General features: G+C 43.3%; 1 protein-coding gene across 12 annotated transcripts in view; it reads right to left on the bottom strand.

Moving 5' to 3' along the window:
- The window catches only part of LOC129865043 (protein phosphatase 1 regulatory subunit 12A-like), a 74465-nt gene that overhangs the window by 1727 nt on the left and 60188 nt on the right, over positions 1–12550 (bottom strand). For 7 of the 12 annotated variants that reach the window (XM_055937454.1, XM_055937456.1, XM_055937460.1 and 4 more), the window contains 6 exons: positions 10147–10163; positions 9735–9849; positions 9500–9604; positions 9320–9367; positions 2921–2971; positions 4–1906 (listed from right to left, as the gene is read on the bottom strand). In XM_055937454.1, the coding sequence (XP_055793429.1) occupies positions 1766–1906; positions 2921–2971; positions 9320–9367; positions 9500–9604; positions 9735–9849; positions 10147–10163 (477 nt within the window). In that variant the 3' untranslated portion in view covers positions 4–1765. Of the gene's footprint in view, positions 1–3; positions 1907–2920; positions 2972–8655; positions 9126–9319; positions 9368–9499; positions 9605–9734; positions 9850–10146; positions 10164–12550 lie in introns of those variants that run through there. The other 5 variants (XM_055937458.1, XM_055937463.1, XM_055937464.1 and 2 more) reach the window with 2 other exon arrangements.

The following is a 12550-nucleotide window of genomic DNA, read 5'->3' as shown; positions in this document are numbered from 1 at the left end:
GAAGAGAACAAAAAAGAGAGAGGGAAACGGGTTTAGAGACATGTCACCGTAGAGACACGTTGAAGTTTACCAGTCAGCCCAGTTCTAGAAACTGTTAATTGCAGTGTGTCATCAGCATCTTTGACAAGCCAGTCTCAACCATTTTTTCCCCCTTGTCTTTATTTTCTTCGTTGAGAATGGAGCAAGCACACCCCGGTCCAAAGTCTCTGCTAAATAGCCATGCAGAACAGGAGAGGCGGCTCCACTGGCAGCCAGGAATACAACACACTCTTCAATTACACAGCACAAATCCTGGCAGCACAAACAGTGCTCCTTTGTTTGAAGCATACAGGGCTAAAAAATGCATGAGCGACAACTCAAACTGTTGCAGCATCAAATAATGCCTCTGCAATCGTTCAGTTTTTCCTATTTGTCTTTGTGAGGTAGACTTATCACGTGTAAAGCTAACGCCATCTCGCAGTCAGTACCCACCCAATACCCATTTCTGCCCTGAACCAAATTTCCAAACTAACTGCTATATGAAAAATGGCATTACTACATCTCTGCCTTAATACAATGACAGTAGTTACGTTATTCACTAACATAACACCACTGCCTGTCATCTTGGTCACAGTTTGTGAGTTTAGTCTGAAATAGAACCTTTAACTAGTCATCAGTGTGGTGCCAAAGTGTTGTGGATTAAGTGGGTAATATTACGAGAGAACTACGAAATACTACCCAGTTTGTTTGACAAAAGAAAATATAACTAAATCACAATGAGTCACAGATTTTCATTCCCAAATATAATTCCCTCAATATCAACTAAAACCATACTGAGCTAAGCAGATTCATGAAGCCATGCAGTCCAGCATTGCCTGGGGCAGAGCAACCATGGCGGATTGCCCAGTCCCTCTTGAAACACTCCAGCACTCAGATAGGGAACAACTGAACATCCAGGGAGATCAAGAGCAAAACATAACTGTCCACCGCAAAACTATAAGGCATTTTATTACAGATGACAATCAACCAACCTGAGCTTCTTATGGTATGTAATGGAAATTGAAATCATGAGCAAGAGCCAAATTACTATGTCTGTCTAGGTCACAGGGAAATTAAATAAGACCAAGTCTAAACCTGCAGTATTGGGGTTACCCAGTCTCAAAGCTGGGTTGATGTCATCTATAAAGACTCAATTGAAACGGGGGTAGGACTGGAGAAAGACACTGAGGGGAAAGCAAATGTGTCCGTCCTCCATAAAAAAATGTCCGCCATTTGACACTAAAAGGAAGCCACGTCATGCAAAGCCAGAAACAAGCCGAACGAAACAACGGCACTCCCTGATAAAGACTTCAAGACTGCACACTGGGGAGGAAAAGAACAAAATGGGGCACTCTCCTTTACAGTATATCAAATTATGTAGTCAAATCAATTGAATAAAGACCTAATCATGTAGTCCAATATTTATACTTCAGGTGCTGCACTAACACTAAAGCGGTACATTTGCTTATATGAAAATGAACACCTGAATTGATACTTACCTGACTGAAAATAACATTTAACTATACTGCGAACTATAGGTACTGTAAATGGAAAGTGCCCAGTCAAAACACACTCCCCAATATGAAAACCAGAGAGGACAGGGGAGGTAGGGGAGTCAGTCTCAGGGGGGGAGGAGAGAACCTTGTAGTTGGGCGGCTGGGGACCTGCCTGTCTATGGGTGAGGTCGGAGCACGAATGGAGCATGAGAAGGGAGGGTGAGGGGGTGAGGAGGAGCGGTTGGGCAGGGCTACAGGTCCACGGAGGGGGGCAGCTGGCTGCAGGCTGACTGGGAGAGCTTAACCACCACACGGGCCAGGGCCCTGTTCTCTGCCTGCAGCCGCTCCTTGACCTGACGCAGGGCCTGAACCTGCTTTACCTCTGGGAGGTTCTGCAGGAAAACCACAACACAGGGAGAGAGAGGGGGAGAGCGAGAGAGGAGGGAGAGCGAGAGATGAGGGAGAGCGAAAGAGTCAAACCAGCAGAGGGCAGAGCAAAGGGGGAGATGGGAGAGTGTACCAGAAAGGAGAGACAGAATGGAAGACAAGGGGGGCCAATACAAATTATAGAGAGGATAAGAAGAGGGGGCAAAGAAGACAAAAACAGAAAAAGGAGATTGTTAGGAAAATGGAACAGAGTTTGGAACTGGAGGAATGACAAGTGCTTTCCAAGCAGGCTGGCATGTAGTAGAGACAGCAATCTACAGTAGCAGAGTAGAATAGAGAGCGAGAGGAAGACAGATATGGTCGCTGGGCTGCCTATGACCTAGAAATAATCACTACATTATGGCAGTGCTGGGAAGAAGGAAAACACTTGCTTATTTTGTTGCCCCATTTCTAAGAACATCCAATCTCCTTAGTTAGAAGGGTTTACGCGTTATGTCAACATAGATTATATAGAGCATCCCAAAATGTGGCAATACTGAACACGCGCGCACACACAGAATACACACCACAGATAGGATACACTGGGGGCTCAAATCAAACACTGGGGAGTGTACAGTGACAACAGCACTATGCTGACTGTCAGTTAGGATTGTTACGTTTTACATCTACAATGCTATAATTCACAGCACCAGAGAGTTTATCAAATGGGATATTGAATTGACTCCAGCCCTCCTCACATTGGTCCTGTGGCAGAGTGAAAAATAGCAGTCTGTGCAAAAATGCTATCCCGTAAAGTAACTTTGCTCAGCAATACATTTCAACAGGGCATACTAATATAGTACACTAGTGGTCCAGCTAAAGTATACAGTATGTTTAACATTGGAATATTGACTGCTGTTCCTGATCTTAAAAAGGGGCAATATGCTATTATGTCACTCAAAACCTTCTGGTGCCCTACACACAAATAGGGCCTTACACCCAACAACATACATCGAGGGCACAGTCACATAAGACAGTACCTTGAGTTCCTCCTCCATCTCAGAGATCTTCCTTTCTAGAGCTCTTCTTTCCTGCGGGGAGGGGGACAAACAGATGTTAACCCCGGGTTTAAAGAAGAGGGAGACGAGCATAGAAAACACCACACAAGACAACCACAAGGCTCCCACAAACTGCTTCAGTTATGTTACCTCACACCTCGTGGCCAAAACGAAGGCCATACCTGGGCTCCGCAGCGCAGCTGTTACAGCCTTGAGTGACCCTGGCTCTGATAGCAGTTCATTTCATCACGAGACGAGATTCCATGGGGGGGGGGGGGTGATAACTATCACCAATTACTTTCATTTTAGCCAAAGAAAATGTGACATTAATGGACATTTAATTTGGCTTGACATGCGGACCACGGCGCTAAATCCACAACATTCGGCAGTCAAGTGTCACCTGGCTTCGCATCAGTTCAAAAGATTGACGAGTGACTGAAGTGACCGCCTGGCGCTGTGTGGGAGAGCTGGGCAGATCAGCTCAAATCAGCTGCAGACCACGGAACATGAAGGATGCAAATTCTGCCAATGAGAGGACTACATTAAATATTCTGCAAGCATACATGTTTAGGATTGGACATCTTTCAATTGCACAGTTTGATTGAGCTGATCTACCCAGCTCTCCTCCCACACAGCTACTCAGGTCACTTCAATCACAAGTCAATCTTTTGAACTGATGTGAAGCCAGGTGCCAGGACACTTTACTGTTCTAGTTGAGCTTAGTTACAAGTCATGTTTACTCACTTTCATGTTGGCTATTTTTGCTTTGATCACATCAGAACCTCTATTTTCCCCTTTGCACTATTATTCATCCGTCTTGCCCCTCTCGCGCAGCGATGCGCAAATGCAAGTGGTTGCTTTTTTCCTATGGGAAAAACCAATGCTATTTGTTGAATATTAGGAGTATGGTAATACTTCTGACATTTCTGGAAAGCTTAAATTCTCCCCTTTTAAAGAAACCACTTATTTACCCCCCTTTACAGTTATGATAGGGAGAAAATCAGACTCGTAAATTGTTTAACCTGTAGCAAAGGCTTTATAGCCTATATGGTTAATTATGCCTGGCATTAGTTTCAATCTGCCACATTTAATGTTAGAGGTAGCCTACATATTCATTATTTAATAGAAGAAAATGCACCGAATTATGTGGCTAAAATGTGACTAAGCCTAAAAAGGTATGTTATGACTAAAACAAAGACTAAATCTAAATTGACACCGATAGTAAAACCTAGCCGCAGTTATACCCAATAAAGTGACTGTGGAGATGAGGTGTGAACGTCAGATAACAGATGCAGGTTGAGGAGCTTCATGAAGAGAGACAGAGGCGAGAGGAGAGTGGGTGAGGTACACACGCATGACTGTGAAGCATGTCAAAGCCAGAACCATGGAGACTTATCTAAAAAGACCTAACTTGTTTAGTGATGCATGTCCCATCTTCTCCTGATGTGGTTATCTAAACATGACAAGTTAATGAAATTACTCATGGGTAATGTCAGTCATACTGGCAGGGCCAATGCAGCTAAAATAAAAGAAGCAGTTGGCTTCGTTAAAGGCACACCCAAGCTGTGAAGGTTTGGAGGTATGCAGACTTTAGGGAACGCCAGGGGAAGGAGATCAAGGGAAGTTAATCTATAATCCGGTGACAACGTGGACTTTAATATGCAGACTAAAGCAATAGAATTGGGTATGAGTAAATCATTCATGGAAGATGTTTGGAGTTCAGGAGAAACTTTATTTCTTGGCCACCATGCGAACTACATGTGCCTGTTGTCGTTAAGGTGATGTTTGTGTCAGTCGTTAAGGTGATGTTCCTATGGGGTCAATTTCACACCATATGTATTGAATTCAAAATCAAATAAATCATGAACATGAAAAATAGTTGAGAATGTAAACATGTTTGAGGACGGGTGAAATAATGGATGTTGAAATCAAAAACCAAACAATAAAAAAAATATATAAAATTGTAAACAAAAAGAAACATAAAAAAAAACAAAACAAAAAAACTTGTAAGCAAATCATTTTGCGGTTAAACTTTCCCAGCAACCAATCGTATTGAATAGATTTTGCCTATGGTCTTGCCTGCATGTACAACCCCTTTGGTTACGCTACTCGTATCTTTGCTTTCAATGTCTGTTTCTCTGCTTTCACTGCCAGTCTTTTCGAATGCGAGTCAAGCATTATTTTTCCGTGAAAGGCGGGGTTTAGAGGGAGGCGTAGACAAGTCTCCATTGGTCCGCTAGTTTTGGAGTGACGGTTCGTCTTAACCCAATCAATGAACATGATAGGCTTTTTTTCCTATTGCCTACTTAAGTACAGTCTGATGTCCTCGTTTTAGGATTTTAACCAACGTACTTCAAACTGTCAGTCACGGGTCAATAATGTACGGATATTAGAAGCATGTCTATCTAATACATTTAATGGCAAACCATCTGTCACAAAGTTCAGTGCAGGTGTTGGCAAAAGGTTCGCCATACACCTACGCCAAACATTGTGCATCAGGTAATTTGTATGTTTACCTAAGTTTACTTAAATATTTTATGTTCTCGCTTTAAAAATTATTTTCTTACAAGTTTTGGGGTTTTTGCTTTTGATGTATTATTTTTGTTTACAATTCTACATTTGTGGCCAAAAGTTGAGAATGACACAAATATTACTTTTCACAAAGGCTGCTGCCTCAGTTTGTATTATGGCAATTTGCATATACTCCAGAATGTTATGAAGAGTGTTCAGATGAATAGCAAAGTCCCTATTTGCCATGCAAATGAACTGAATCCCCCAAGACATTTCCACTGCATTGCAGCCCTGCCAAAAAAAGGACCAGCTGACATGTCAGTGATTCTCTCATTAACACAGGTGTGAGTGTTGACGAGGACAAGGCTGGAGATCACTTTGTCATGCTGATTGAGTTCGAATAACAGACTGGAAGCTTCAAAAAGGAGGGTAGTGCTAGGAATCATTGTTCTTCCTCTGTCAATCATGGTTACCTGCAAGGAAACACGTGCTGTTATCATTGCTTTGCACAAAAAGGGTTTCACAGGCAAGGATATTGCTGCCAGTAAGATTGCACCTAAATCCACCATTTATCAGATCATCAAGAACTTCAAGGAGAGCGTTTCAATTGTTGTGAAGAAGGCTTCAGGGCGCCCAAGAAAGTCCAGCAAGCGCCAGGACCGTCTCCTAAAGTTGATTCAGCTGCGGGATCGGGGCACCACCAGTACAGAGCTTGCTCAGGAATGGCAGCAGGCAGGTGTGAGTGCATTTGCACGCACAGTGAGGCAAAGACTTTTGGAGGATGGCCTGGTGTCAAGAAGGGCAGCAAAGATGCCACTTCTCTCCAGGAAAAACATCAGGAACAGACTGATATTCTTCAAAAGGTACAGGGATTGGACTGCTGAGGACTGGGGTAAAGTAATTTTCTCTGATGAATACCCTTTCCGATTGTTTGGGACATCCGGAAAAAAGCTTGTCCGGAGAAGACAAGGTGAGCGCTACCATCAGTCCTGTGTCATGCCAACAGTAATGCATCCTGAGACCATGTGTGGGGTTGCTTCTCAGCCAAGGGAGTGGGCTCACAATTTTTCCTAAGAACACAGCCATGAATAAAGAATGGTACCAACACATCCTCCGAGAGCAACTTCTCCCAACCATCCAGGAACAGTTTGGTGATGAACAACGCCTTTTCCAGCATGATAAGGCAAGTGATAACTAAGTGGCTCGGGGAACAAAACATCGATATTTTGGGTCCATGGCCAGGAAACTCCATAGACCTTAATCCCATTGAGAACTTGTGGTCAATCCTCAAGAGGCAGGTGGACAAACAAAAACCCACAAATTCTGACAAACTCCAAGCATTGATTATGCAAGAATGGGCTGCCATCAGTCAGGATGTGGCCCAGAAGTTAATTGCCATCATAGATTGCAAAGGTCTTGAAAAAGAAGGGTCAACAGTGCAAATATTGACTCTTTGCATCAACTTCATGTAATTGTCAATAAAAGCCTTTGACACTTATGAAATGCTTGTAATTATACTTCAGTATTTCATAGTAACATCTGACAAAATTATCTAAAGACACTGAAGCAGCAAACTGAGGAAATTCATGTGTCATTCTCAAAACTTTTGCCCACGACTATATATATATATACACTGCTCAAAAAAATAAAGGGAACACTTAAACACAATGTAACTCCAAGTCAATCACACTTCTGTGAAATCAAACTGTCCACTTAGGAAGCAACACTGATTGACAATAAATTTCACATGCTGTTGTGCAAATGGAATAGACAAAAGGTGGAAATTATAGGCAATTAGCAAGACACCCCCAAAAAAGGAGTGATTCTGCAGGTGGTGATCACAGACCACTTCTCAGTTCCTATGCTTCCTGGCTGATGTTTTGGTCACTTTTGAATGCTGGCGGTGCTCTCACTCTAGTGGTAGCATGAGACGGAGTCTACAACCCACACAAGTGGCTCAGGTAGTGCAGTTCATCCAGGATGGCACATCAATGCGAACTGTGGCAAAAAGGTTTGCTGTGTCTGTCAGCGTAGTGTCCAGAGCATGCAGGCGCTACCAGGAGACAGGCCAGTACATCAGGAGACGTGGAGGAGGCCGTAGGAGGGCAACAACCCAGCAGCAGGACCGCAACCTCCGCCTTTGTGCAAGGAGGTGCACTGCCAGCGCCCTGCAAAATGACCTCCAGCAGGCCACAAATGTGCATGTGTCTGCTCAAACAGTCAGAAACAGACTCCATGAGAGTATTACGAGGGCCCGACGTCCACAGGTGGGGGTTGTGCTTACAGCCCAACACCGTGCAGGACGTTTGGCATTTGCCTGAGAACACCAAGATTGGCAAATTCGCCACTGGCGCCCTGTGCTCTTCACAGATGAAAGCAGGTTCACACTGAGCACATGTGACAAAGTCTGGAGACGCCGTGGAGAACGTTCTGCTGCCTGCAACATCCTCCAGCATGACCGGTTTGGCGATGGGTCAGTCATGGTGTGGGGTGGCATTTCTTTGTGGGGCCGCACAGCCCTCCATGTGGTCGCCAGAGGTAGCCTGACTGCCAATAGATACCGAGATGAGATCCTCAGACCCCTTGTGAGACCATATGCTGACACATGCACATTTGTGGCCTGCTGGAGGTAATTTTGCAGGGCTCTGGCAGTGCACCTCCTTGCACAAAGGCGAAGGTAGCGGTCCTGCTGCTGGGTTGTTGCCCTCCTACGGCCTCCTCCACGTCTCCTGATGTACTGGCCTGTCTCCTGGTAGCGCCTCCATGCTCTGGACACTACGCTGACAGACACAGTAAACCTTTTTGCCACAGCTCGCATTGATGTGCCATCCTGGATGAACTGCACTACCTGAGCCACTTGTGTGGGTTGTAGACTCCGTCTCATGCTACCACTAGAGTGAGAGCACCGCCAGCATTCAAAAGTGACCAAAACATCAGCCAGGAAGCATAGGAACTGAGAAATGGTCTGTGGTCACCACCTGCAGAATCACTCCTTTTTTGGGGGGTGTCTTGCTAATTGCCTATAATTTCCACCTTTTGTCTATTCCATTTGCACAACAGCATGTGAAATTTATTGTCAATCAGTGTTGCTTCCTAAGTGGACAGTTTGATTTCACAAAAGTGTGATTGACTTGGAGTTAAATTGTGTTGTTTAAGTGTTCCCTTTATTTTTTTGAGCAATATATATATATATATATATTGCCTTCAATTGTTTGGTTTTTGATTTCAACATCCATTATTTCACCCGTCCTCAAATCTGTTTACATTTAACTTTATTTTTCATGTTCATGATTTATTTTAATTCAATACATATGGCGTGAAATTGACCCCATACATGTGTCAGTTGTGAAGGTGATGAGTGAACACTTTCCAAAAAGAGTGGCAAAAAGCACATGCGTAAGATAACACATTTACATTGAAACAATCCATCACGTATACTCGCTATCACACACTAGGCAAAAAGAACAACCCCGTAGAAAAAGTGACCACACACTGGCTAAAAATGTACAAAAACACGTGAGAGAAGGTAGGTAGCTCGTGCTTGGGTAGGGTTGCACGCCCCCCAGCCAACTATAAGAGCATGGTGAGCCAGCCAGCAGGAAAGGCAGTAGACTGGAGAAAGTAGTCAGGTTTATAAGACCATACCACCCAGCTGAAATTGGGGCCTGGTTGTAACCTTCAGACATAAACCAGTTGGCATTGATTACCACGCTGTTAACCACTACCATTACCAATTCAGTTCAAACCAATAATAATAATAATTGTATTTGTAAGTGCCTTTCATTCATACATCTCATTTTTGTAAGTTCATTCATTTGTTGGGTAAAATGATTAAGTTAAAAACATTAAAACATTCAAAAAAATCATTACCCTTTTCTCCATCTCAAGCTGCGACCGGTCAGCAAAGCGCTCCTGCCTCTGTAATACAAGCAACGTCGATAACCCACAGTTAGCGAGGAAGTCCTATTTATTCACAATGAGTGATCATAATGCTACATGATACATACTAATTTCCCAACTGTACAGTGCAGCCTGGCCCCAGTGCCTCACCTGTGTGGCCTTCTCCAGCTGTAGCTTCAAGTCATTCAGCTGCAGGTCGGTGTCACGTAACTGGGACTTCAGCTTCTCATTCTCAGCTAGGATCTGCTCATAAAGCTGAGAGAGGAGAAACAAGAGTCAGGAAAAAGTAACTTCACAGGGAAGAATTACTATTTCTATGGTGTTGTTATTGAATCTGGTGTGATTTTAACTAAGGTAGAAGGTGAGTGTCTGGGAGTTCCAGTACCTTCTTGTAGTCAGTGCTATCGTCTCGGTCCAGCCTGCTTGAGAATGACCTGCGACCCTCGCCGTAGACACCCAGATGGTCATAGCGGTCGGAAGAGGAAGTGCTGCTCTCATTCCTGAAGAGGAGAATAAAAACATGGACACTTAGCTCTACAGTATCTTACTGACCATGTCTAATATTAACACAGCCATATACCAGGTTGTCAATGGTTTATTTGGTCCTAAGTGGCACAAACCCTCCAAGTGAAGGGTAAAAAGACAGGAAGGAAGCATTCCCAAATGGCACCCTATTCTCTACATAGGGCTCTGGTCAAAAGTAGTGCACTATGGGCCCTGGTCAAAAGTTGTGCACTATATAGGGAATAAAGTGCCATTTGGACAGACCTGAAGAATATACTGAATTTGGCACGTACCTGGACAGTCGGTCGCTCTGTGAAAAGAAAAACAGCAGTGATTTAATGTCTTTACCCGATGTTAATACAAGCAAATCCACATGACCGATTCAAAGCAGTTTTCCTGTTGTCTAGACGAGCGCAGTGTCTGGAATGTAAATGATCAATTAGAGTGCATTTGAGGGTTTTATTGTTCTGCTGGGGAATGTTTGGAGCATCACAATGAACACAGGATCTTTAAGGTGCATTCTATTCTCCTAACACTTCTTTTTGTAAATACGGAATTAGATATACTGCTAGGTTATTCATTTCCTTGGCATCAAAAGGTCTGCCTCATTGACTTGCAAAGAGTTGACAAAGCTAGATGTTGGACAAATTAGTGTCCAGCCCCTCTCAGCTCTGAGCCGCTCTCCCTTCTCATAGCACCTGACCCCTCTGCACTGCAACAGCCCCCCACATAACCACATTCCTGAATGGCTGCCAAGCCTGCCAGTGCCTTAAAGGCCTGCCCCTGATCCCAGTCTCTCCTAGCTCCCGCTGCTCCAGCAGAGTGCCTCAGAACAGGCGGGATGTGGGTCAGAGGGCCAAGCCTACAGCAGTGTTCAAATTGCTGTTGTCTTCCTGAAGCTGAAGGAGCCCGATCGCCAGGAAAAGCACTTGTGTGTCAGCATATCTTTAAGACCTTAGCTACAGAGATTAAAGTGGTGATGGGGAAGAAAACTGACATGAACAACCAGTTGTACTACAGGTGTCAGAAAAATATACTGCTTAACCTGTTGAGGATGGGGGCGCTGTTGTCACTATGCTAATCGTGTAATTTTTGAAACGGCTTCCCACAAAATTCTTGATCGTACAATATGCATATTATTATTATTATTGGATAGAAAACAGTCTATAGTTTCTATAGGAGTTGAAATTTTGTCTCTAAGTGGAACAGAACCCATTCTACAGCAATTTCCCTGACATGGAGTCAGATTTCAGAAATGTTGGCCCCTGATCTGGAGTCAGTTAAAAGGCCTCAGTTATTGCTATGAGTATACGGACACTGCTTACGTCTTCCCCTGGATGCCTTTACGTGATGACGATTTGAATGGGGTCGATTGCGCGTTCACAGGCACTACAAATTAAAAAACCCTGTAGCTAGGAACTCTTTTCTTGCTGCGTAATGCGCCTGGAGGACATCGACCCGCACTTGTTCCAAGCATTAGTGGAGGGAGTAATATTACTCTGGTCATGTTTCTACTCGTTATGGGAGTTAAAAACATCATAAAGGTAGTTAATTTAAAGCGTTTTATAGCAATTTATATCCGTTTAGTGCGATTTTGGGACATTTATTTCTGAAACGCTGTGAATTGCTGGGCACGCTTCCAGTTCATCCCGAACGCAGTTGGCATTTCCACATGGCAAGAGGACAGCTTTCCACCAAAAGACGATTAGACCCAAGAAAGGATCCTTTGCCCAAGATACTGATGGAAGAACAGCTCAAAGTAGGACATTTTTATTATGATAAATCGTGTTTGTCGAAAAATGTTAGTGGCTTAGGACGCCATGTTTTGACGTAGCTTCGCTTGGCGCAAACTGTATTGAAAAGTTAGGATAATTAAAAAAATGTAATTCCGCGATTGTATTAAGAATTAAATTGTCTATCAATCCCTGTCCACCCTATATTTTTTAGTCACGTTTATGAGTATTTATGTATAAGAGTAGATCACTGTCTAATATGGCACACGGACATTTTCTCACTAGCTGGGCTACATTTCACATTGTCTAACCATGATTTTGGTGGCTAAATATAAACATTTTCGATCAAACTCTATATGGATTGTGTAATATGATGTTACAGGAGTGTCATCTGAAGAATTCTGAGAAGGTTAGTGAAAAAATTAATATATTTTGGCGATGTTGACGTTATCGCTCACTTTGGCTAGAATCAATGCTGGGCTGCTATGTGCTATGCTAATATAACGATTTATTGTGTTTTCGCTGTAAGACACTTAGAAAATCTGAAATATTGTCTGTATTCACAGGATCTGTGTATTTCGATTAGTGTATGCTGTGTATTTTTACGAAATGTTTGATGATTAGTAAGTAGGTAAACACGTTGCTCTATGTAGTTATTCTAGTCCATTTGTGACGGTGGGTGCAATTGTAACCTATGCCATCTACCTGAAATATGCACTTTTTTCTAACAAAACCTATCCCATACCATAAATATGTTATCAGACTGTCATCTGATGAGTTTTTTTCTTGGTTAGGGGCTATAAATATCTTAGTTTAGCCGAATTGGTGATAGCTACTGGTGAATTTCGCGGCACTGGTTTTTCAGTGGGGGTGGGGGGGGAGTGCCGCTAGCGGCACCCTCATCCTAGACAGGTTAACAAAAACACCAAAGCATGTTTTAACCTACTTCGCTCAGGTTGTGATA

The sequence above is a fragment of the Salvelinus fontinalis genome, chromosome 11, assembly GCF_029448725.1.
Source record: "Salvelinus fontinalis isolate EN_2023a chromosome 11, ASM2944872v1, whole genome shotgun sequence".
In the NCBI taxonomy this organism is placed as follows: domain Eukaryota; kingdom Metazoa; phylum Chordata; class Actinopteri; order Salmoniformes; family Salmonidae; genus Salvelinus; species Salvelinus fontinalis.
Note: the sequence above shows the minus strand (reverse complement) of the source record. Positions and strands in the feature narration are given on the sequence as shown.